Raw genomic sequence first — 27185 nt, 5'->3', positions numbered from 1 at the left:
ATTAGTTAATAATTACTGAGTATTAATTTACTGCATGGATATACCATAGTTTATCCATTCATCAACTGAAAGACATTTGAATAGCTTTCAGGGATTTTTTGTTGTTGTTGTTTATGAGTAAAATTGCTATAAATGTGTGCATACAGGTTTTTGAGTAAATATATCTTTTCATTTATCTTGAGTCAATACCTAGTTGTGGAATTGCTTCATGACTTGCTAAGTGTATTAAGTTTAATTTTATATGAAAATGTCGGCTATTTTCCAAAGTGGTTGTACCATTTTGCATTTCCGCCAGCAGTGTAGGAGGGTTCCTATTGATCTGAGTCCTCATGAGCAGGTCTTAATCATCAGATTTTTAAAAAAATATTTAGCCATTCTACCAGATGTGTCCCTGGTTGCTTAGTGGTAAAGAACCCGCCTGCCAATGCAGAAGATGGAGGTTCACTCTCTGGGCAGGAATATCCCCAAGAGAAGGAAATGGCAACCCACTCTAGTATTCTTGCCCGGTAAGTCCCATGGACAGAAGGAACCTGGCAGGCTACAGTCCATGCGTCATAAACAATTTGGACATGACTTAGCAGCTAAACAACACTAGCAACCAGGTGTGTACTGGTAGCTCACTGATCTCTAAATGGTTTCAGTATAAGCTGGTGAGGTTGTAACTAAAATCCAAGGACAATCTTTTAACCTAGTCTAACTAAACTCGTAAAGTTTCTTATCCCAGGCAGCTCTTTCTGCCTAATCTTCTTATTTGATTGGAAGCTGTCTCAAGGCAAGGATAAGTTCTGTATAATTAACCCAAATTCTTGTATAATTTGGTTTTCAAACAAAAACATCAGAATCAGATCACCTGAGGTAGGGTTGAGACTTTGCATTTCTAGCAAGATCCTAGGTGATGCTGTTGCTGCTGGTCCAGGGACCACACTTTGAACAAGACTGCTCTGAACCCTCAGGGAAAGAAAGTTCATGAGGACCCTGCCTCCCTGTTTCTGGAGTCTTGATACTATCATGCAGCCCAGGGCACGTCTCCTGCTAATGTGAATATGAGGAGAACCCCTTCCCCTTTTGGGCTCCTCTCCTAGTTCCTTCAGTTCAGTTCAGTCACTCAGTCATGTCTGACTCTTTATGACCCCGTGAACTGCAGCACGCCAGGCCTCCCTGCCCCTCACTAACTCCTGGAGTTTACTCAAACTCATGTCCATTGAGTCACTGATGCCCTCTAACCATGTCATCCTCTTGTCGTCCCCTTCTCCTCTGCCTTCAATCTTTCCCAGCATCAGGGTCTTTTCAAATGTGTCAGTTCTTCGCATCAATTGAAGTTTCAACTTCAGCATCAGTCCTTCCAATGAACATTTAGGACTGATTTCCTTTAGGGTGGACTGGTTGGATCTCCTTGCAGTCCAAGGGACTCTCAAGAGTCTTCTCCAACACCACAGTTAAAAGCATCAACTCTTCAGCACTCAGCTTTCTTTATAGTCCAACTCTCTCATCCATACATGACTATTGGAAAAATCATAGCTTTGACTAGGCGGATCTGGTCGGCAAAGTAATGTCTTGCTTTTTAATATGTTGTCTAGGTTGGTCATAACTTTTCTTCCAAGGAGCAAGCGTCTTTTAATTTCATGGCTGCAGTCACCGTCTGCAGTGATTTTGGAGCCCCCAAAGATAAAGTCTCTCACTGTTTCCCCATCTATTTGCCATGAAGTGATGGGACCAAATGTCGTGATATTAGTTTTCTGAATGTTGAGTTTCAAGTCAGTTTTTTCACTCTCCTCTTTCACTTTCATCAAGAGATTCTTTAGTTCTTCACTTTCTGCCATAAGTGTAGTGTCATCTGCATATCTGAGGTTATTGATATTTCTCCTGGCAATCTTGATTCCAGCTTCATCCAGTCCAGCATTTCTCATGATGTCCTCTGCATATAATTTAAATAAGCAGGGTGACAATATACAGCCTTGGCAAACTCCTTTCCTGATTTGGAAGCAGTCTGTTGTTACATGTCCAGTTCTAACTGTTGCTTCTTGACCTGCAGACGGATTTCTCAGGAGACAGGTCAGATGGTCTGGTATTCCCATCTGTTTAAGAATTTTCCACAGTTTGTGGTGATCCACACAAAGGCTTTGGCATAGTCAATAAAGCAGAAATAGATGTTTTTCTGGAAATCTCTTGCTTTTTAAGTGATCAAACGGTTGTTGGCAATTTGATCTCTGGTTCCTCTGCCTTTTCTCAATCCAACTGGAACATCTGGAAGTTCACAGTTCATGTACTGTTGAAGCCTGGCTTGGAGAATTTTGAGCATCATATTGCTAGCGTGCGAGATTAGTGCAACTGTGTGGTAGTTTGAACATTCTTTGGGATCAAAATGAAAACTGACCTTTTCCAGTCCTGTGACCACTACTGAGTCTTCCAAATTTGCTGGCGTATTGAGTGCAGCAATTTCACAGCATCATCTTTTAGGATTTGAAATAGCTCAACCAGAATTCCATCACCTCCACTAGCTTTGTTCGTAGTGATGCTTCCTAAGGCCCACTTGACTTCACATTCCAGGATGTCTGACTGTAGGTGAGTGATCACACCATGGTGATTATCTGGGTCATGAAGATCTTTTTTGAATTGTTCTTCTGTGTATTCTTGCCACCTCTTAATATCTTCTGCTTCTGTTAGGTCCATACCATTTCTGTCCTTTATTCAGCCCATCTTTGCATGAAATGTTCCCTTGGTATCTCTCATTTTCTTGAAGAGATCTCTAGTCTTTCCCATTCTATTGTTTTCCTCTATTTTTTTGCATTGATCACTGAGGAAGGTTTTGTCTCTCCTTGCTATTCTTTGGAACTCTGCATTCAAATGTGTCTGTCTTCCCTTTTCTCCTTGGCCTTTCACTTCTCTTCTTTTCATAGCTATTTGTAAGGCCTCCTCAAACAACCATTTTACCTTTTTGCATTTCTTTTTCTTGATCATTGCCTCCTGTACAATGTCATGAAATGTCCTAGCTCCTTAGAGAAGCTGAAATTGTCACTCCAGGAAAGACTCAGATCTTTCTCCAGGACACCTTAAAACCAAGACTTGTGATTAATCATTTATTCGGGATGGTTTAGTTAATGATTCTTACCAGCATTCAGGTTTAGATTGTTTATGGTAAGTTATAATTGCAACCAGTTACAATTGCACAGGAGGTGGTGGTGGTGTTCAGTCGCTAAGTCGTGTCTAATTCTTTGTGACCCCATAGACTGCAGCATGCCAGGCTTCCTTGTTCTTCACTATATCCTGGAGTTTGCTCAGACTTGTGTCTATTGAGTTGGTGATGCCACCCAACCATGTAATTCCTCTGTCGCTCGCTCCTCTTCCTGCCTTCAATCTTTCCCAGCATCAGGGTCTTTTCCAATGAGTCGGCTCTTCGTATCAGGTGGCCAGAGTAAAGCTGAGGGCGACAGGTTTCCTCATTATAAACTCACTCAGGTATGAATAAAAACGAGGCTCAGGTGGCATTCTGCCCATTTATAGGTTTATTAGCAGGCTGGCGCGATGCAGTCATACAGTCTGTTTCATATGCCTAATAAAGTTCTAACTCTGTCCTTTTGGGGGGAGGGGTAGTATTTTGGTGGCACTTTGCATTCAGTGTTTACCTGTAGCAAGTATGGCAGCATTTTATGGACAATATGTTAGTTTTCTACTGTTGCCATTAGAAATTACTACAAATGCAGCAGCTTAAAACCAATTACCACACAGTTCTTAGGTTAGAAGTCCAGGCACCAGCTAGCACGGTTGTATCTCTGGTCTGGATTTCACAAGGCTCAGTGGAAGCTACTGGTGGGCCTGCGTTCCTTTCTGGGGCTCAGAAGATGAAGTATTCCCAAACTCATTCAGGTTGGCTGAGTTCAATGCCATGTGGGTGTAACACTGAGGTCCTCCTTTGCTTGCTGGCTCTTGGCTGGGGGTGCATCTCAATATCTCGAGGCTGGCTGCATCCCTTTGTTCGTGGCTCCCTCCCTGCATCTTCAAAACCAGCCTCATGCCCTGTCCAGAAGGGTTGAATCCTTCTCATGCTCTGAGTCTCTCTGACCATCTCCACTGCTTCAGCCCTATCTCCCCTCATCCTCTAACTCAGATTGTGCTGACTTGCTACTCTTCTCTGCTTACACAAGGCTCCAAGCCCTTGTAAAAAGTTTCTGGAAGTTTCTGACCCCCCCCCCCCCCCCCCGGAAACATCACATGTGTTCTTGAGATGAAGACTGAGTTCAGTCTTCCCTGTCTACTTCTAAGGGTTCATGTGACTACATGGGGCCCACCTGGCAATCCAGAATTATCTCTCTAGTTTAAGGTCAGCTGGTTAGTAACCTTAATTCTTTGTTTAAAAAAAAACCAAAACAACATTTTATTTTTTATTGGAATATAAGGAGCCTGGCAGGCTATTAGTCCATGGGGCTGCAAAGAGTCAGACATGATTGAGCAAGTGAGCGCAGCATAGCTGATTAACAATTTTGTGACAGTTTCAGGCAGATAGCAAAGGAACTCAGCCATACATACACATGTATCCATTCTCCCCCAAACTCACCTCCTAACCAGACTGCCACATAACACTGAGCAGAATTTCCTCTGCTACACAGTAGGTCCTTGTTAGTAACCTTAATTCTTAATCCCAGCTGCAGAACCCCTTCACAGCAATACCTGAATTGTGTTTGATTTAATCATTAAGGCCCAGGAATCTTGGAGTGACATCTTTGGAGTTCTGCCTCCCACAGACAGAATTTCTTATTTTGACATTTTGACTCAGGGGCCAAATAATTTCCTGGAATCAGCAGCTGGACCTCCAGCCAGTTACCAATCAAGCCAGTGCACATCTGTGGACCTACCTGGGTCACACGTGTTTCTGTGGTAGTTCTTATCAGTCCTCTTACTTCAAATACCTTGAATTCACCACTGAAGAGAGATTTCCAATAACCATGGTACCAGTTAACGAAGCCAGTGATTTAAGCTGTGTGGAAGTCCATCTCTGACCTCCAGTGTGCTGATCACCATGGTGCTGGTTGCTGATAAGGACAGCTAGCTGACCGACTGGGACTTGCGGTGGCCTTAGCTGTTGTGTGTGTGGCCTTTGATTAGAAGCTAGTTAACTACTCCAGGAGTCTGTATTATAGATTAAGACAACTAATGGCCCTCAGGCAGGAGATTAAAGCCGACAGACACACATTTATATTGCACTGTTTATGTTGAAGTGTTTTGAAATAAAATTCAGATGATGTGACAAAGACTCTTGTCCCCTCAGCCGAGGGCTTCAGGGGAGTCCTGTCGCATCTTATTGTCACCCTGTGCTTGGCACAGTGGTTGTGCCGCAGATAGTTGCTGAGTAAATAGGTGAATCGACGCATTTCCATGCTGTAATACACCAGGGCTTCCTTGGTGACTCAGATGGTAAGGAATCTGCCTGCAGTGCAGGAGACCTGAGTTTGAACCCTGGGTTGGGAAGATCCCCTGGAGAAGAGAATGGCATCCCACTGCAGTATTCTTGCCTGGAGAGTTCCATGGACTGAGGAACCTGGTGGAGTACAGTCTATAGGGTCTCCAAGAGTCTGACATGACTGAACAGTTAAGACTTCCACTTTTCACTTTCATGCTGTAATACAGGAAAATTCAGATACATTTCAGGAACAGTATGGCGGACAAAGTGAATTGGGAGAAAGTGGGAACATGGCTCAGGGTGCTTTGTTGAACTGGGAATGTATTGTATGCATGATGCTATAAACATGCACACTGCAAGCTGAGACTTGCAAATCTTTGCCAACGTTTATTTCAAGAATGCTTTATTGAAAGGGGGATGGCTCCGTTTTGATAGATTATTTTCCTGCTAGATTTAAGTGCCCTAGTGGCAGTGCACATTTACGTTGCATAGCCCCTGTGCATTGCATGAATGAATAAAGGCTGTCTACCTATCTCAACGTCGTTATTGTTCAGTCCCTAAGTCGTGTCACTCTTAAAAAATAAGTTATTCGAAAGAGAATGGAGGCTTACTGAGAGTGTCAGGTAGCTGTTGTATTTCATTCACCATCAGCGGGTTACCCATTTTTTCCCTCTTTCTGTTTTTTCTTCCTTAAAATGAACAGTCTGAATTTCCACAGGCCTCACCTGTCTTTGGGTAGGATGAGGTTACAGCGGTAATAACTCATTTCACTGATTTGTTGCCCACCTCTCCTTACACAAGGCCCCAGGCCCTTGTTAAAGTGTCTCTGGAAGTTTTAGGACGTTCCCCAGGGGCACGGCATGTGCTCCTGACCAGGAAAGTTCCGGATGCCGGGGTAGCTGGCTCTTCTCTCCTGGAGCCTTGCCCCACATTAGCCCCTGGTACCCAGGTGGCATTCCCTGGAGCTGAGTCCTCTCAGGTAGCAGTTCAGGGTTTTATTACTAGCCTCTACCCTGCTTCTCATAGGAGAAATCCGATGATAGAACGGCACACTGTGCTTGAAATTGCTCTCCCCTTGGGCCGAGGCTTTCTGACCCAGTCATTTGATCAGCCGGCTCCTTCCTTAAAGGAAATCCTCCCAAGAGACTTTCAGCCCCTGTAGGCAGTCCTACAAGTTCGCCTGCCCAGCCTCAACACTGTGTAAATCAGGTGGAGGTGAAGCCAGGTTCCCTCCATCCTGTCGGCTTGGGCCACGGCTTCCCCTTTCTCAGTTCCGAAGTGCATTTCTCTTCCTCCCCCCATGATGCTTTCTTGTAGGGGTACAGGAAAGAGAGGGGCCAGACTTTGGAGGCTCTGTATAGGTATGGTGCTCTTTAAAAATCAAGACTGTAATTTCAGAGTTTACTGTTTCTTACTGACTTGCTTTATGGCATTTGCTTGGGTGATAAAGGCCCCCCCCTCACCCCTGCCCTCTCTGCCCTGCCAAAGAAATCCTCTTCCTCATCATTTTTATTTTTCTCTTCTTGTTGTGAACATTTCCCAATGTGAGATGAAAACCCAGATCAGATAAAATTGACAGGAACCTTTACTGTGAAAGTTCAGGATGCTAAAAAAAAAAAAAAGAAAACTAAAATGGTTGATAACACAGGAGAGTCACTTTTCATAGTGTCCAGATGTTGTGAAAAAATGTAAGATCTACCTTAAATGCAGTAAGTAGCCTCAGGTGTTCTGTGTCCCAAATATTACTTTCAGATATATATATAATTATTTTCAAGTGAAACACTCAGAGATGAAAAGTAACCCCTGTCCTTCTCTCTTTCACTGCCTGGAGATAAAGCCCAGTTTGGTTTATTTCTGCCATTCCTTTTTAAAAAATAGTCCTTATATGGTCGTTTCTAAGCAGCAAAATAGCTGTGTGATTAAAATGTCAAAAGGAGTAGGAAAACTGGCCGCTGAGAAAAGTGTACTTGGAGATGTAACACAGAGGCAGGAGAGGGGTGGGGAGAGGCTGGTTCTAGGTTCCGGGTTGTGGACGCAGGTGACTGAGGGAGATGCCCCTACCCCAGCGCCCCGCCTGCCACTGGCACAAGCGCCTGGACAGTGTAAGGAGTGGCAGGAGCTCTCCTGTGCAGGCTGCCTGCTGGGAGCCTGTGTGACCACTTTGGGGGCACGCTTCCTGTTTCTCTTCATCCTAAGAGCCCTTTGTCTCTACGTTGAAGAGCCCCCTTTCCCCTGTATCACAGAGCAGAGGATGGGGGACAGAGGAAGCCGGGGAAATCGAGATGAGAAAAGAGATCCAGAGCTGTTATGAACTGGGTGTAGTTTATGATCGAGAACAATCCCCGTCCATCCTAAACCTTGTAAACGGGGCAGACTGGTGCCCCACTCAGGGCTGCAGACCCTGCTCAGGCCCTGACAGAGGAGTGGTCTTCCTTAGAGGGGCCGCCCACGGTGGGCTGTACTCTGCATACTTGATACCCCAGTGTGGCCCGTGGTTCCCACCATACCTGGTCACCTCATCAGAAGCTGCATCTTAAAGAGCCCCCCATGGTCTCCTTATGCCCAATTAAGCTTGAAAAGTGCCTTACACCAGTGCCTTGGGGCCCAGGAGTGATAGGGAGGGAAGGCCACTGCAGCAGGGAAGCATGCTAGCTTCTGGATGAGCCCATTTTTAAGCTAATACCTGAGAGTCTTGTTTTTAAGAGCCTCTTGTCTTAAACAGGAGCCAGCAAACTGTGCTTTGTGGGTAATTGTTACTATAGTATTAGCTTCTGGTTAATCTGGGGTGATTAACTTGATAGTGCTTGTTTTACATGAAGGGGTGAAGTTAATTTACTTTTTTAGGTAGTTTGTGCTTGTGTGTGTGTATGTCTTTTGTGTGTGTGTGTGTTGGGGGGTGTCCACTTAGTCATGTCTGACTCTTTGCAACCCTTTGGACTGGAGCCCGCTAGGCTCCTTTGTCCATGGGTTTCTCCAGGAAAGAATACTGGAGTGGGTTGCCATTCCTTTCTCCAGGGGATCGTCCCAACCCAGGGATTGTACCCGCGTCTTCTGTGTTTCCTGCATTGCAGGCGGACTTGGGAATGTTGAATGTGTCATTGTAAACAAAAAGCTGTGGGTAGAAAGGTGCTGGGCAGTTGTTTCCCCTGAGTAAGGGTCACGTGTTAGGGAAATGTGTTTTTTGGTTTTGATCTCTGTTGATGATGAATTTGGCCACTTCATTTAGAAGTTTTCCATTTCAGTGGCATAGAACTCAGTGTCACTGTGGCTTAATAGATGGCAGTTTAGTGTAAGAGCAGTGATTACAATGGCTCCTAACTGGTGTGGCCTCTGGTCGTCCCGTCTTGTGGTCAGTCTGGTCAGCTGCCCATATCACAGACCCTGATGCCCCTTGTCACAGAACAAGGGTAATGGTAGCTCTTATCTCTGGAGGGTGTGTACCTCCTATTAACTCTGATTCCTCAAGGTTCCTTCTTCAACCTGTTATTGATGTTTTCTGTTAGAGTAGGATCTTTCCTTGAGTGTCTGATGATTTTAGTTTGTAAGTACAAGGTACTAAAAAGCTGACTGAACGGTAGAGAGTTGTGTGTGTGTGTGTCTGTGTGGGGAAGGCTTTGTGGTAGAGTGATGGGTCAGGGACCCACCATTTCTTTGGGGGCTTGGCTCCAACTGTGATGATGTATAGGTCTTTTCTCCTCTCAGGGAGGAATCTCTAATCCAGGGATCCCTAACCTGTAGGATATAATGCCAGATGGTCTGAGGTGGAGCTGATGCAATAATAATAAAAAATAAGGCGCACAATAAATGTAATGGTACTTTAATCATCCCCAGACCATCTCTCCCAACCCCACCCCATCCCACCCCCAACCTCGGTCCATGGAGAAATGTTTGTCTTCCACAAAACCTGTGTCTGGTATCAAAAAAGGTTCCTCCTTGGTGTGCAGGCTTGCTGTCAGCATTTTCATAGCAGACAGCTGGGGTAGAGGGTGTGGAGAGATGCATCTGGGTGGGGCCCACCAATCCACACGGAGAATTTTTCTCAATCCCTGGTTTAGTGTAGCATTCAAGAGTTGAGCTCTTAACTCTCCATGGTCTTGGAATTCAGCCTTTCCAGGGAAGAATTCTGCATCCAGGATGAAGGAGGGAATGCTTCCTGGTTTGGGAAGGCGTTCTGGAGGGGTCTTACTTTCCTTTCAGTAGATTTCCAACCCATACTTCGGCATTCAACCCTGCCTTCAGAGGGGTCTGCTGTCTGTGAGGCTGAGCCCTCCCTCCCCCAGTCCTGCTGTGCTCCGTCCGTGCTCCTTGGCAGCATGTTTCCACTTTCAGAAGTTTGGTTTCTTGCCTGTGGTTGTCTTCCTTCCCCACTGGTCTCTCTTAAATCCCTTTACTGCAGCTTTAATGGTGTTTTGAAAGGGAGTGAGGGCGAATGAGCGTTCATCTGCTGTGTTTAATGGAAAGTGCCCAAAGAGTCTCTAACGAGCGATTGAGGGGGGAAAGAAGAAAACCTCTGAGTTATAAATTTATCCAGTTTTATAGCATTTGAGGTTCAGCTGTTTGTGAAAAGCAATTTATATAAAAGGATCATGTTGGAGAGCCGTGGTTTATATTCACTTCATAATATTTCAGCTCCTAGTAAAAGAGGAGATCAGAAACAAGAGAGTATGAATAGAAGATTTGCTGGATGTATAGCCAAGACCCAGGGTTGGGTGGTAGAAGGCCCTACTGCCCTGGCCTTTTCTATTGCCTATTTAATCTAGATTTCCTAGTTTTTATAAGTGCAGAGTGGTGATTTAAGTACATGGGCTTCAAACCTGCATGCACCTCAAAACTGTTTGAATTCCTCCTTTACCGTGCGTTGGCCTTGAGCAAATTGTTTCACTGATTTGAGCCTCAGCTTCCTGACCTAAAAATGGGGGAAATAGTGTTTTTCCTCCAAAGTTATTAGGACTGGATGAATTAATGTATGTAAGTCCTTACCCCTGTGTGGCCGTTGACTGCAGTTTTATTGTTTATTTTACATGCCAGGGCGCCTTTCCTTTCCAGCCTCACTGTTCACTGGGGCAGGCACTGTGCCACCCTGGGAGCCGGAGACACGTGACCTTTGCTCTCAGGGTATTCCCCTAAGAGCTGAAGCCCCCCTCATTGTTCTTTTAGCTCTGGGATGTACCGAAGTTTGAGCTGGAGAGGGACGGAGACCACATTTAAACCTAGGTCTGCCCAGCTCTAAAACAAAACAACTAATTGATTTACAATGTTATGTTAGTTTCTTCTGGATAGCACAGTGAATCAGTTCAGAGGCTTTGAGCCATTCAGAGGCTCTGCTGTTAACACCATTGCCTTAGTGTTGAATATCTCCTACAGTGAGGGATCGACCTCTGAATAGAACACAGTTACAGGCAAACGGATGGGCATAGATGCTTTCCAAAGACTCTGGGTGATGTTGAGGTTCATATTCCAACCATTCCTAACCGTCATTGTTCATCCATGTGAAATAGTAAATGCTCTCCGCAGGAGAACATTTTGGAAGGATGTGTGGGATAGGTGGATTGCTGGGAAGTAGGTCTCTGTAAGTTATTACTATTCCCTGAGGAGTTAAGGTGAACAGAAACTTACAGGTACTTCATGAGTAGAGCGTGGTTGCTGTTTTGGGTGACTTGAATCATTGGACAATAATAATAAAAGGCTTTAGCTCCCTTCAGTTCTGTAAATGGAGAAGAGTGGATGAAGAGACAAAGGTGCTCTTGATCTCTTTTCCTATAAGGAGTGGTTTGGGAACCCAGAGTGTAGAAAATTTCTTGCATTTGTCCTGGGTCTGTTTCTGCCTGCCCTGTTCAGGTTCTTCCTAGTTGCTGTTTCCTTCACAGCAAATATCTTTGTTTCCCCTCTCCTCCTCAGTCTTCCTCTTCATGCATATTTATATATGGATAGATGTGTATTCTTAATAAAATCTGAATTGTATTTTGTTGTATAGCTGACATTTTCCACTTACATTCCTTCTGCCCATCCCCAGTAACTATTCCGTTTCAACCTTTAAAAACAGTCCTTTTCTGGGACTCCCCTGCCGGTCTAGTGGTTAATAATCTGCCTTTCAATGCAGGGGAATGCAAGTTCCATCCCTGGTCAGGGAACTAAGATCCCACATGCCCCAGCTAAGCCCGAAAACCACAAGGAAAGATCCCACAGGCCTCCACTGAGACCCAGTGCAGCCAAATAAATAAATTAATTTAAAAAAAAAAAACAAAAAACCCTTTCTAACAGGGTTAAATCAATTATGAAGACAGCCATATGGTTAACTACTACATTAGTCATTTTAGAATCATGATTTCTAAAGTCTGAAATAATATCCTATTTGTCAAGCTCTATAAGCTTCTTTGATCTTGTAGCCTGTTTTCGGTTGTGGTACTATAACTGGCTGGGAATTAGATTATTTTTATGGTAGTGTAGACACTTTTGCAGTAAACCTTTAGGTGGCAGCATGTCTCACCGTAAACCACATTCTGAACAGAATTTCTCAGATGCATGAGACGTTTGACACGGGAGGATCTCAGAATCTGCCTGACTCCCCCTGTCGCATGCAGCGCCCAGGCGGAGGCCCTGGGAGGGCCGGGCTGTGTCTGAGGGCTGACCAGGAGAGAGAACTGAGACCCCTGTCTGCGACTCATCCTCCGCCTTCTCTCAGTGATGTGAAATGTTTCCTATCTCTGTAGCCTTATTAAAAGCACACTTTAAGTATAAGGCAACCAAGGAAAACAAGAGTCAAGTGGATGATTCCGGACCAAAGTGTAATGGGATGTTTGAAAGGACCGCACAGAATAGGCAGTGTTTTTCGTTTACTTAGATATAATTCACATACCATGCAGTCCACTCATTTGAAGTGTACACTGCAGCAGTTTTTAGTATATTCACAAGGTTTTGTACCATCCCCACAACCTAATTTTAGATTATTTTTATCACCCCAGACTCACTAGCCATCACCCCGCAAGCCTGCACATCCCCCAGGCCCTGGTAACCATTCATACTCTGTTTCTGTAAATTTGCCTATTTTGGACATTCCATTTGAATGGAATCATATATTATGTGGTCTTTGGGGACTGGCTTCTTTTACTGAGCAAAATATTTTCAGGCTTCGCCCATGTTTAGCATGAATCAGTACTTCCTTTTTATTGCCCAGTGATAAGTATATCACGTTTTGTTGTCATCAGTTGATGGACATTTGGCTGTTAATGAGTAATGTTACTAAGAGCATTCATGTACAGATTTTTGTCTGAATGTATATTTACACGGAAGGGGATTTATTGGACCATATGTGTAACCTTCTTGGGAACTGCCAAGCTGTTTTGCAAAGTGACTGCATGTGTACATTACCACCAGCAATGTGTGAGGGTTTCATGTAGCCTAATTCAGAATTCCAGATTATCTGATGATAAGCTGGGGTTGAAGAGGTGGTGAGAGAGATGATTAACAGGCTCTCTTTGTCCCCGAATTGCATGCTGGACTGACTGCTCTGCCTTCCCTCTTCTATGTCAGCTGCCAAGAAAGCAGCCGTCTTTCCTGCCCGGCACAATTGCCATGTGTCACCAGGCTGATCAAATGCCTGTGTTCCATGGCTGCGCAGAGCATGTTGATGTTACAGCCTGGCGGTTTGTGATCCTTGCCTCCTGACTTTGGGGAGATACCAGGCAACCTGATCGTCTTGGTCCCAGTTAGAGACAAATTCCAAGTTAAAAACCTTCACAACGAGCCGCTCAGGTCCGAACATGTCAAAATCACTCCCGTGACATATACCAAAGACAGCTGTAGAGGCTGCATAGCAGAAGAGCTGCTTTTGTTTTTCTGAGTTTACATTCTGCGAGCTGAGCTTCCACCCATCTCTTTGGCAGCCCAGTCTGGACGTTGCGGCGTCTGTACTGAAATGACCGTGTGTGTGTTCACGGGAGGGGAAGGGGCTGGCTCTTTAGGCATCTCTGGGTTCTGGTGAGGACACACACTGTACATTCTGAAGCTTTGTTTGCAGCTGGAAAAAATTAGACACACTCAGATCTTTCCCTGCTACAGGTCCTGTCAGGAAGCCCAAGTATGTGGAAAGCCCCAGAGTGCCTGGAGATGCAGTCATAATCCCGTTCCGAGACGTGCCCAAGCCAGCAGAGCCCAGTGAGAATGGTAAGGATTTGTTTGCAATGATTTTCTCCCCTAAAGATTTTACACTGTGACACTCCACTTTTGAGGGAAACTTGAGTGCCTCTTGTAGGAATCCTTTGCTAAACTGAATATATCTGGGAAGTGGTTTTCCTTGGGCAGTTAGAGAGATCTGTTTAGCTAATGTGAATTCTTTAGATTGTATACAGTGTAGGAATAGTGGTACATATGCATTGTTTAAGGATTGAGACTTATTTCCTGTCAATTTTTACCTCACCAGTATGGGGGGATATAAAAAGTCAGCCAGCAGACTGCTTCCAAGATTTTTTTTTTTTTTTAGTTCTCCATCGTTTTAGAATATTTTAACAACAGGCTTTGGCTGAAAAGCTGAAACTGTAGCTGGACAAAGCTTATAATACCTAGCTTTAGTAAAAGCACTTGGTAGCTTTTGAAAGCTGCTTATTTTTTTTTAACATCAAAAGTTTTTCTTTAGAGAATGTTGAAGTTGAGACCAAAAAATCCTCCAAATTGATTGATACCTTTTCATGAGGACACTTTATATTTTGCTTTTTTCCTTCTATCTGAAAATACATGTAACAGACAAAAGCTCTAGCATTTCGTAGATATGATTAATAGCACTTAATTTTTTTTAATTGATTCAAGAATGGACCTGTTCGTTCCTTATTGTCAGTGGGGAGGTTTCCCCAACTCACAACTCTAAAGACTTTGTGTGTTTTGAATTTATATCCTATTTTGCTGCAGAAACACATGGCTAAGAATTCTGAGAAATATGGAGAAGCCTATTGTACCTCCAGTATGGACACAAGTTTCTGTAGTAATGATGAAAGAGAAAAATCACCTGTATTTCCACCTTAGAAGAAATGGCATCCTTGTCTCTCTAATTGTGGGTGGAACAGAGTACAGCTCTCCTTTTATTTTCTGCCACTGTGCGTGCATTTCATGTGTTGGCCGAGGCATAGTGGGGAGTGGGTATGAAGTGTGAAATGTGATGGGAACATGGAGTCGGGGGGAGCGGTGACAATAAAGTTAAAAATAAGCTGAGTGGGGGGTTGGCAGGAAATGAAAGTCAGAAGGAGGTGTTCAGGCGGGTGGGGGCCGAGGTGGGACCAGCAGCCCCACCATTTTTCCTTCTGTCCAGGCATGCGGTCATTTGGTTTATGTGAGAGATTCACACCAGGATTTGTGCTGGGGAGGGGCAGGGCGCCAGGTGTGTGGTCTTGCAGAGGGATCCGTGGTGCTGTCTGGTTAGAACAGCCAGAGAATCTGCAAACATGAGGACCCTCCTGGCTGTGAATTCACGTGTGCCGGCTGTCTGTGGGCTGATCTGTTCTTTCATTTCCATTCTGGGTATCAAAAAGAAAATGAAAACCTGTTCCTCTGAAGTGAATATCAAGAATCTGAATTTACTGAGCTGCCTGCCCATTTCAGACTAAGCCTGCCAACTCTTGCCCTTGTCCCCATTTGCCTGTGGAGTCCTGGTTGGTTACGCCCCTGGCATTTGACTGGTGTAGACTCCATGATATGACCCCCTGTTCCATGGGCGAGAGTCCTGTTGAGGTCCTGTCTATTATTTAGGACTCCCCCTGGGGTAAGAATGAGGACAAATTTAGGATTTTTGTTGGGCAAAGAAATAAGGTTATAAATAATTCCCAATGTCAACTCTTCTCCCCTTGTTCAAGGCAGAATTGACTTTCTTAGGGGAGAAGGTGTTCTTATGCTTGGCTGCCAGCTGAGCTAAATTCAAGCACAGTGATTGATGTTGCTGGTGTAGCCAGCAGTCTGCAGACACGCTTACTCCTGAGACCCTTGCTCTTGGATTTAGGCTTATCCTTCTCAATGGGGACTGACATTGTGACATACCTGGGCTGCGAAAAACACCAGGGATTTCCAAAAGTTTGCCTAGAATTAAGAGGCAGGGTACATTTCCCCTCTTCTAGGTGTCTGGGAAAGGGATGTAGTTCATGCTTGTGGGCATGTGGTCTTTCATGGGTTGCTATGATGCTGGTGGGAGCCCCATCAGACTTATCTGTTGGTTGATGAAGAGGCGGTTGCCTAACAAAATTTAGCTTGATAATTAGTAAAGGATGGCATGTTTTGTAATTCCCCATAGACTCCTTTACATTTCTGTGGGGTTAATGAAGTTTGCCATATTAAAGTATAAATTTTATGTCCAGGTCATTGAATCTAAAGGCAAAGCTGGAGCAAACTGAAACTAATTGAGTCTGAGTATTCATCCAAACATGTACAGATGCATGATGAGCTAAATCCTAATTTCTAGGCTTTCATAGCAGTAGTATCACTTAAGTTTTAATTTAAAACTTGGGCTTATACTTTACATACTTCCTTTGGGCATTTTTTAAAAAAAAAGTCTCTAAGACACTCTTTTGGATGCTGTCAATAATAGCATTTTGGTATTCACCGGACTGATGAACTATTGAAAACAGCTCCTTGTGAAATGCTTTTGAAATTTTTCATGGATTTGTGAAATATCAGGTTATTCCTAGATGTTTGAAATACCCTTCCCAGACTAAACTGCCTTGCTTTATGGTTGTGTGGCTCCATAAATCCTTGACTCTTAGCTTTCTGAAATTTAAAGTAAAACAAAACCAGTGAGCACTTGGAATTTATTCATTAATTTATAAACAGCTGTATTTGTAATCTGCATATTTTAGCCATCTGGGAAGTGGGATATATGATATGGCAGATGAACATTTTTGTTACAAGGTAGAACCTGTTTATTAAAGTTTACACTAACCTGCAAACCTTTTCATGGAAAGGTTCTACTTTATTCAGTATTTTTAGATGTATTGGAAAAACAGCATTTTTTCTTAGTCCTCAAACAAAATACAATCCCCTTTTTCCTGTCAAATGATCCTAGTAAGCTTACATGTAGAATAAGTTCTTCACAAATAAGCTTCCTATTACTAGGCCAACATATTGTTTATGGGGAAAATGCCACCCACGGAACAATACCTCTGCCTTAAGGGAAAATAAAAAAACAGATAAATTAGGGAGGATTATTTAACTGTAATAGGATTCACAGCTACGTTTTTCTTGAATTTGGGGCAGCCATAATCTGTTCAGATTTGCTTCGATCTATCCTTGCTACTTGAGCAAGCTTTGATGGGAAAGGGTGAGAAAGTTTTAGTCTTATGAGTCATTGTTTGATGAAGATCAATCCAAAATATGATGAAACTTTTTTTCTAGCCATCTGGATAGCAAGTAGAAGTAACATATGAAACAGAAGAATAATTAAATGCAGAACTATATTACTGGGAGGAGTGAATCTTTTTTTAGATATGTTTCAGTAAATATTGATACCTCATGTTTTTGATGACTATTTTAGACATTCAGAAAAATGTAGAGAGTGAAAAAGGTATAAAGAATATGATACCTGTCTACCCACTACTCAGTTTAAGAAAGAAAACATGACTTTTTTTCCTCCTGATCACATTGCTCTTGCTTTCCCAAGAGGTAACTTTGCTCCTGCTAATTTAATTTCCATTTTCTTAGATTGGTGTTGCACCACTTGACTAATGGTTGATTAAGGTTTTAGCTTGATAGAAGTGTAGAAGGGGAAACATCCCTGGTGTGTGTGCAGTGGAACAGAGACTAAAGTAGAATAGCCATTCGTTCTGCATTTCCTTGAATAAAAAATTCTTGTGCTGTAAAAAGAACTGTGTTGGATGCTATTTGAGCTAGCTTTTCAAGCATAGATCCTTTTCTCTTGGAGCCTTAGAGTCTGGGCAGGGATTAAAGACTTATATATACAGAGTAACTATAGTGTGGGGGCGGGGGAACAGTGTTGACTAATCTGAGCTGTGTGACAAATCCAGTGCAGATGACTTGCTTGGAGTCCTGTGCATTAAGATTCACCTGTCAGCAAAGTTTAGGATGGAGTAGGGGCAGGAACGGGACTGCAGTCATGGAGAATGGTTAGAGAATGATTTCAATAGTTACGTGAGAGACTAAGATCTCAAATTATCCATACAACATGGATCAGGAAAGAAGTGAGGGGTAGGAAGATTCCCGAGAGATTGCAAGGACATGGAAGCTGTAAGAGACAAAGATGATGGCTTCAGAGTTTTGAGACTACATTAAATGGACACTGGAAGAGAGGTACCTGTCCATTTCGGTTTGAGTTCAGTTCCAGGTGTGTTGAGTTTGAGATTTGGAAACATCCAGGCAAAGACGTCCTCTGAATAGCTGGAAAAATCAAACTGGGGCTTAAGAGTTCAGGAGGAAACCTGGGTAGCCTTTTGACTAGAGTGGATGTGATGAGACAGGGTGTATTACACTAGGGAAATCACACTAGGGAAATCAGTCCTGAATATTCACTGGAAGGACTGAGGCTGAAGCTGAAACTCCAATACTTTGGCTACCTGATGTGAAGAACTGACTCATTAGAAAAGACCCTAATGCTGGGAAAGATTGAAGGTGGGAGGAGACGGGGATGACGACAGAGGATGAGATGGCTGGATGGCATCACCGACTTGATGGATATAAGTTTGAGTAAGCTCTAAGAGTTAGTGATGGACAGGGAAACCTGGAGTGCTGCAGTCCATGGGGTCACAAAGAGTAGGACACACAACTGAGTGACTGAACTGAACACTAGGAAAAAGGTCATTGGAAGAAGAGACCTAAAAACCTTTGATATTTTATTCTTGAGCTGTGAATAATGCAGAAGCAGCACAGCTAAAGGGTTGAAAAACCAACAAGACCACACAGTATCCGTGGGTTTCCCTTCTATCTGATGTGAAAGTTGTCACTTCCTTCCTTGGAGGACAGAATATGTGCCAAGGTAAAAAATATACAGGAAGCTTCCAGCTCAAGATGGTGGAGTAGAAGGCCAGGCATTCATCTCCTCCTGTGAGAGTACCAAAGTTGCAGCTAGCTGTTGAACAGCCACTGACAGGAGGACACTGGAACCCACCAAAAAAAGATACCCTATGTCCAAAGACAAAGAAGAAGGTGCAGCAAGATGGTAGGAAGGACGTAATCGTGATAAAATCAAATCCCATATCCACCGGGTGGGTGGCGCACAGACTGGAGAACAATAATACCAAAGAAGTTTTCACACTATTGTGAAGGTTCTGAACCCAACATCAGGCTTCCCAGCCTGGGAATCCTAAAACGGGACTGGCAATCCCCAGGGAATATGACCTTAAGGACCAGCGGGATTTGATAATAAGCCTTCTAGAGGACTGAGGGAAACAGAGATGCCAGTCTTGGAGAGCACAAACAAAATTTTGCCTGCACTAAGACTGCCAGGGGAGGGAAGCAGTGACCCCCCAGGAGACTGAACCAAAACTACCTGCTAATGTTGGAGGGCCTCCTGTGGAGGCGTGGGTTGGCAGGGGCAGAGGCGTGGGTCGGACAGGGGCACTGGAAGGTCCCCCTTGCTATATACCCTGTTGGAATTAGCCATTAACCCTACCATAGAGCCTGTAGACCCCAGGGCTGGGGTCAAACTCAGTCCAAACAACTACCAGGGAGGGAGCCCAACCCACCCCCCCCAATCAGCAGATAATTGGATTAAAGCTTTACTGAGCAAGGCCCTGCCCACCAGAGCAAGACCCAGTTTTTCCCATCTCCAGTGCCTCCCATCAAGAAGCTCATACAAGTGTCTTAGCCTCCTCCATCAGAGGGCAGACAGAAGCAGCAAGAAGCACAGTCTCACAGCAGCTAAAACAAAAACCATATTATAGAAAGTTAGTCATGATGAAAAAGAAGAAAGTTATGTCCCAGATGAAGAGACAAGATAAAATCCCAGAGAAACAACTAAATGAAGATAGGCAACTCTCTAGAAAAAGAATTCAGAATAATGATAGTGAAGATGATCCAGGATCTTGGGAAAAGAATGGAGTGGAGGCAAAGATTGAGAAGATGCAAGAAATTTTTACCAAAGGCCTAGAAGAACTAAGGAACAAACAAATAGAGATGGATAATAAACTAGAAAGCATCAATAGAAGAATAACTGAGGCAGAAGAACAGATAAATGACCTGGAGAACAGAATGGTGGAAATCACTGCCATAGAACAGAATATAGAAAAAAGAATGAAAAGAAATGAAGACAGCTTAAGAAACCTCTGGGACAACATTAAATGCACCACCATTTACATTATAGGGGTCCCAGAAGAAGAGAGAGAGAAAGGACCTGAGGAAATACTTGAAAATAGCTGAAAACATTTTGAACATGGAAAAGGAAATATTAACTGAGTCCAGGAAGCACAGAGAGTCCCAGGAAGGATAAACCCAAGGAGGAACACACTGAGACACACAGTAATCAGACTGACAAGAATTTAAGACAGACAGAATATTGAAACAAGGGAAAATGACAAATAACATACAAGAGAACTCCCTTAAGGCTATCATCTGACTTCTCAACAGAAACTCTAAGAGCCAGAGGGAGCGGCATGATATATGTAAAGTGATGACAGGAAAGAACCTACAACCAAGAATACTCTACCCAGCAAGACTCTCCTTCAGATTTGATGGAGAAATCAAAAACTTTCCAGACAAGCAAAAGTTAAGAGAATTCAACACCACCAAATCAGCTTTACAACAAATGCTGAAGGACCTTCTCTAGGTGGAAAGCACAAGAGAAGGAAAAGACCTACAGAAAGTAAGCCCAAAATAATTAAGAAAATGGTAATAGGATCATACATATTGATAATTACTTTAAATATAAAGGGATTAAATGCACCAACCAAAAGACATAGACTGAGTGGGTGGTGGGTGGATGAAAACATGTGCATATATGTGCTTCCACTTACATCACTTTGCTCGACACCCCCCAAATGGTATATAATTATTTTATATTGTTAAGTTAGTCATATTCCCATTATGGCTTGCAATTGTAATTATCTTTTATTTTTTATTTTTATTTTTTGTCTGGCTATTGATTGTGAAAACATTTTTTACTTTTATGATGATGTAACTGTTACTTAATACCATTGTATCATGATTGGTCAACAGAAAAACAATAGACCTCTATCTCACCAAAGCTAGGATCTAATAGAAAAACCTGTAATTACTTTTAAAAATCCAGATGTGTGTCACAATTATCTTGAAATTTTTTGAAAAATACAAATGCTCAGGTATTACTTTTTTTCTACAGAGCTCCAGATATGTTTCTAGTGAGCAGTCATATTTAAAAACATCTGGACTATATGATAATCTTTTACTTTTATGTAGTTTGTTTCACTTTTTCTATTTCATATTCATTGCTACCATTTCATTTAATTTATGTTCTCAATTTCTCCATCTCTTTTTTTTAAATGTTCTTTCTCAAGCCTTTATCAAGTGTAGTAGAAAAACTTTGTATATGTATAAATATGTATTATATATATCTTAGAAAACTTATGAATTTTTGCCTAAGCTAAAAAATTATGACATTTTGATTCCACTTGTTTGACTTAGTATGAGTAGAATGCTAGATTTCTAATTAAAAAATAGATATGCAACAAGCAACAAAGGTTCACTGTATAGCATAGGGAACTATAGTCAATATCTTGTAATAACCTATAATGGAAAATAATTTCAAAAATAATATATGTGTATTTGCATAACTGAATCACCTTGTTGCACACCTGAAACATTGTAAGTCAACTATACTTCAATTAAAAAAAATATATATATATACACACACACATACACACACAGGGAAGTCGAAAAAGGAGATGGACCATTAAAAAAAGTTACTGTGCCTAATATGGCCATCTCAGGAGCCTTGGGCAAGTGAATGAGTGTAAGCTGTGAGTATGTGATAAAGAAATAGAATTGGTGAGGATCTCTTTTACCCACATCTCTTTTACCCCCAAGGAGTTGAGCAAGTAATGGAAGATGAGAGATCAGTTAGTAGGATGAGGGTATGTGCAATTATGATTTTATTTGTTATTTTAAAGAAAGAGAATTTAGTACAATTGAACATTTAAGGACTCTGCAAGTGTGGTACATGGACTTCTAGGCATCCCCAAGATCCTTGCAGGGGTCTGTGAAGTCACAGCTCTTTTCATAATAATACTTGATATTTCCATTTCTTTTACATTGACATTTGTGATGGTGCAAGAGCAATTGTTGGTAAAACTTCCAATGCCTTAGCACATGTCAGAGTAGGGGCATCTGCTATTATGCTAGGGCTGCATATGGGTTGTTCTTCTTTTTTTAACCACCACCCACTTGCATCAGAAATAATAGTTCACTGAAAAATGTCCTTGATGAAGCCCCCAAAATAATGAATTTTAAGTCCTGACCTTTTGACTATCTGGTGAGATGAAATTGGAAGTCTGCAGAAAGTGTGTCTACTGTGTGCTGAAGTATGATGGCTGTCTGAAGGAAAAGCAGATGTCTGATTGAATTGCAAGCTGAACTAGCCATTCAAAAAAAAAGGGGGGGAACATCATTTTTACTTGAAAGTACTCCTGACAAATCATAGTTACTCCAAATTGGGTATTTTGCATATATTTTCTCGAATTGGAACAAAATGAGCATGTTACTTCTGTGAAAAATAAACCACCTGACAGGGTTTAGTTGCGAATGATAAAAATTGACCTTTTGAGTGAAAATCAGGTTTGGGGGAATTTGCACCTGTCACAGTGAGCGTGATGGCTTCTCAGGATTTTTCTATTGAGATCTATGGTGATGTTAATGAATGTGGTATTTTGGTGTTGTATAATAAAATGTGTCAACACTTGCAAGAGCTGCAAAACCAGTATTTTCCAAATGACCCAATACATGGTGTTACAAAATCTTCCATGGGTAAAATCCATTTGAAGCATAAAACAAACCATTGGATTTTCTTGTAACAGAGTACAGAAAGTTCATTGATTCAGATTCAGAGTCAACACTGGAACTAACCTTTAAGAAATTGCTACTTGTCAAGTTTTGGGGCGGTATCAAAGAAGAATATCTGTAATTAACTGGAGAGGTTCCTCCCTTTCCCAAAGACAAAGCCCTCTGAAGCCACAGTTCTTCACATGCTTCAACCCAAAGAACCTATCGCAACAGAGTGAATGCAGAAATAGACATTAGAATCCAACTGTCTTCTCCTAAATCAGATGTTAAAAAGAATTTGCAAAAAGTTAAACAATGCCATTCTTAAGTAACTTTTTAAACTGAAAATATGGTTGTTATTCTAAAAATGTTATATTGTTAATGTGATTTTTAACTTAAAATTGACTAACATAGATTTTTAAATTCCTAGTTTTAATTTCTAACATGATGAATATCAATAGACACAATCCACATAAGCCTAAGCTCTTTGGAGTCCTTAATTTTTAAAGGTGAGCTCTGACACCAGAAATTTGAGAACCACCAGCTTAGAGAAGGAGAAAATAAAAATAGATGAGAAAATTGATTCAGAGTCTAATTGTTATCTAGACTGAAGAGGATGAGAACCAGAGAGAAAAAGGCTAATTCAGGAAACATTTTGAAAGAGGAAATGGTAAGATTTGGTGACAGTTTCAGTATGGGATGCATGAAATGAAACACTTAAAGATAACTTATATGATAATGTCTCTCTAGGAAAATTAGAGATACCAAGGGAACGTTTCATGCCAAAGATGGACACAATAAAGAACAGAAACAGTATGGATCTAGAAGCAGAAGAAGAGGTGGTGAAATATACAGATGAACTGTACAAAAAAGATCTTAATGATCCGAATATTAAAAGAAGCAGAAGTTATTAAGAAAAGGTGGCAAAAATATACAGAAGAACTGCACAAAAAAAGATCTTAATGATCCGGATAACCACAATGGTGTGATCATTCACCTAGAGCCAGACATCCTGGAGTGCAAAGTCAAGTGGGCCTTATGATGCATCACTATGAACAAAGCTAGTGGAAGTGATGGAATTCTAGCTGATCTATTTCAAGTCCTAAAAGATGATGCTGTTCAAGTGCTGTATTCAATATGCCAGCAGATTTGGAAAACTCAGCAGTGGCCACAGGACTGGAAAAGGTCAGATTTCATTCCAATCCCGAAGAAGGGCAATCCCAAAGAATGTTAGTCGCGTAGTTGCACTCACTTCACATGCTAGCAAGGTCATGCTCAAAAAAAAGCTAGGCTTCAACAGTTCGTGAGCTGAGAACTTCCAGATGTTCAAGCTGGATTTAGAAAAGGCAAAGGAACCAGAGATCAAATCACCAGCATCCATTGGATCATAGAAAAAGCAAGAGAATTCCAGAAAAACATCTACTGCTGCTTCATTGACTATGCTAAAGCCTTTGACTATGTAGATCACAACAAACTGTGGAAAATTCTTAAAGAGATGGGAATTCCAGACCACCTTACCTGCCTCTTGAGAAATCTGTATGCAGGTCAAGAAGCAACAGTTAGGACCAGACCTGGAACAACGGACTGGTTCCAAATTGGGAAAGTTGTACATCAAAGCTGTATATTGTCACCCTGCTTATTTAACTTATATGCTGAGTACATCATGTGAAATGCTGGGCCGGATGAAGCACAAGCTGGATTCAAGATGGCTGGAAGAAATATCAATAACCTTAGATATGCAGATGATACCATTCTTATGGCAGAAAGTGAAAAGGAAGTAAAGGGACCCTTGAAGAAGGTAAAAGAGGAGAGTGAAAGAATGCACACTGATTCAAAATTCAACATTCAAAGAATTAAGATCTTGGCATCTGGTTCCATCACTTCATGGCAAATAGATGGGGAAACAATGGAAACAGTGACAGACTTTATTTTCTTGGGCTCCAAAATCACTGTGGATGGTGACTGCAGCCATAAAATTAAAAGACACTTGTTCCTTTGAAGAAAAGCTATGACAAATCTAGACAGTATATTAAAAAGCAAAGACATTACTTTGCCAACAAAGGTCCATATGGTCAAAGCTATGGTTTTTACAGTAGTCGTGTATGGATGTGAGAGATGGACCATAAAGAAGGCTGAGTACTGAAGAATTGATGCTTTTGAACAGTGGTGCTTGAGAAGACTGAGAGTCCCTTGGACTGCAAGAAGATCAAACCAGTCCATCCTAAAAGAAACCAGTCCTGAATATTCACTGGAAGGCCTGATGCTGAAGCTGAATCTCCAGTATTGTGGCCACCTGATGTGAAGAACTGACTCATGAGAAAAGATCCTGATGCTGGGAAAGATTGAGGGCAGGAGGAGAAGGGGACGACAGAGGATGAAATGGTTGGATGGCATCACTAACTCGATGGACATGAGTTTGAGCAAGCACCGGAAGGACAGGGAATCCTGGCATGCTGCAGTCCATGAGGTCGAAAAGAGTCAGACACTACTGAGCAACTGAACAACAACATGATAACTATGTTTTCATATTGCAGACTAGAAACCCGTTATTGACAGAACCAGATCAGGTGCCTAGATAGATGATCCTCTATAAATAATATTTTTGGAAATTCAAGGAGCAGGGAATGGTGATGGCTTAGGGGAGGGAGCAACCAGAAAGAAACTGGAAAAGCTTTGTGGAGAAGGCAAGGACAGCAACAAGTTGAGCACAAAGCAGGTCCTGGACAGGTAGAGGCAGAGATTTAACATCAGTCAAGGCTGTGTGGCACTTAACAGACTTGATCAGAAGTACTGTCTTGGAAGCTGATGTTAAGTCAGGGTTTCAAGGCTACATGCTAGTGAATGGGAGACATCATCAACAACACTCAGTGCTCTGTTGAGTTTGAGGAGGAGGAGAGGGGAGAAATGGCTTCTCTTCGTGGCATGATCATTGGTAATCCTGAAGGACCTCTGCAGTTGTAGTAGAGTCTGGCTTTAAGAAGAGGGAACTATTAGATAGGAAATGAGCAGTAGATGTGGGCCAAGTTGGAACAGTTTGATGCTCAGCCGAAGGAGGTAATTTGTTGTTTTGAAGGGATAGTGAATTCAGAAACAGTTAAATTAAGGCAGGAAAAATTCTAAATAGAAAAGTATTTTTATGTAAGAGAAACATACGCATATTAAACATAAATAGGGAACCACGGGCTTCCCCGGTGGCTCCTATGGTAAAGTCTTTGCCTGCAATGTGGGAGACCTGGGTTCGATCCCTGGGTAGGGAGATCCCCTGGAGGAGGGCATGGCCACCCACTCCAGTTTTCTTGCCTGGAGAATCCCATAGACAGAGGAGCCTGACAGGCTGCAGTCCACGGGGTTGCAAAGAGTCGGACACGACTGAGCAGTCGACTAAGCACAGCACATGAAAACAGAAAGTGAAGTAATAATAGTGAGAAAATGGGCTCTTGGTGTTAAATTTGGTAGAAATAATGATCACCTTTGATACAGTGTCTTATTTCAAAGATATTTGGTTTATTAGGTGTTTCTCATATTTGTTTTGAACTTCACAATCAAAAAGAAGTGGATGATGGCCACTTCCATGATGAGGAAATTGAGGTTTGGAGAGGCTCACCCAGTAAGGAGTCCAGAATAGCTTTAGTGTGGAGTCCTTTCCTCTGAGCCTGTGGTGGGGAGGGTGAGGGGATGGTTATAAGGGGCACACACAGGTTTGAAGTTAGGATGGCGGTAACTGGGGAGACAGTCACTTTGTGACCGTACTTGGATGTTGGTGCCCTAACTGTGATCCAATAAGTGTGAATAGTTAGAAGGAGCCAGGGAGTGATTGAAGAAATCGCCTTTGCTTTTCTCCACATGATTATTCCACAATGGTTCGAAAGCAAGGATTGCCTGAGAACATTATCGGAGGACAACCACTCTCAGCTTACTTATGGGATCCTAGGGAGCGTGAGGCTGATTGCTCTCTCAGCTTCAGATTACAGCCATCACAAATGCGTTGGATATTTATTGGGTTGACCAAAAAGTTTGTTTGGATTTTCCATAAGATGCTACAGAAAAACCTGAACAAATTTTTTGGCCAACCCAATAAATGTATGAGATAGCAGAGCATTGCCAAGAGATGAGGTCTTTCTCTCCAATCCTCAGCCCATTTGTATTGGGTAAAGTAACCCATAATTGATGAGTGATTTAGTATTAACCACATGAATGGAAATAGACTATCTAGAGTATCCCATTTGGATTTTGGTGTGGAAGTCATTTTGGAATCATTAGCTCAAAGAAAATTCTTTCTGATTGTTCAGATTTCAGTATTTGGTGCCTGACGATGAAAGGAGAAATGCATTTCCATTTCATAGTCACGTATATGAGTGTGTGTTCCCAGGCAGCTCATCTTCCCCAAAATGGCAGTGTCATACTTCACCCAGGAGTCCTGCCAGAATGAAAAGTTGAGCAAGAGAGGGCCCTGTGCATTAGGGAAGGAAAGATGAAGACAGCTTGATGTGGATTAAGGAATTCAGACTGAAGGGGACGTCTGAGGAGAAGGTCGCTAGGATGACATTTTAGTAGAAAGAGTAAGATGGAAAGACAGTTGGAAAGCTTTTGGAAGAAAGAAAATTGCAGTGTCTTAATGGATGCCAAAACTACAGTACAGAACATTTGTTCATTCATCCCAAACCCGGGTAGAGTTTTGAAGCTTTGGTAACAACAAAGTTCAGGTTGAACAGTTAAGAGAACAAGTTAATGATGAATTTGGATGTCCTTTGTGTATCTGGGCAACTGTGATGGCCACTGCTCCCCAACTTGCCTGAAGGGGGATAGTTTGGATGACTAGTTGTCTTTGAATTTGTGTGTGCACGCGTGCACACAC

At 42.3% G+C, this 27185-nt stretch overlaps 1 protein-coding gene across 10 annotated transcripts in view; it reads left to right on the top strand.

Annotated features, from left to right (window-relative positions):
- The window catches only part of TANC1 (tetratricopeptide repeat, ankyrin repeat and coiled-coil containing 1), a 241903-nt gene that overhangs the window by 135394 nt on the left and 79324 nt on the right, over positions 1-27185 (top strand). For all 10 annotated transcript variants that reach the window (XM_043894132.1, XM_043894129.1, XM_043894127.1 and 7 more), the window contains one exon: positions 13454-13558. In XM_043894132.1, the coding sequence (XP_043750067.1) occupies positions 13454-13558 (105 nt within the window). The remainder of the gene's footprint in view (positions 1-13453; positions 13559-27185) is intronic.

This window comes from Cervus elaphus, chromosome 33 (assembly GCF_910594005.1).
Source record: "Cervus elaphus chromosome 33, mCerEla1.1, whole genome shotgun sequence".
Classification (NCBI taxonomy): domain Eukaryota; kingdom Metazoa; phylum Chordata; class Mammalia; order Artiodactyla; family Cervidae; genus Cervus; species Cervus elaphus.
This window is presented reverse-complemented; position numbering and strand designations above follow the sequence as displayed.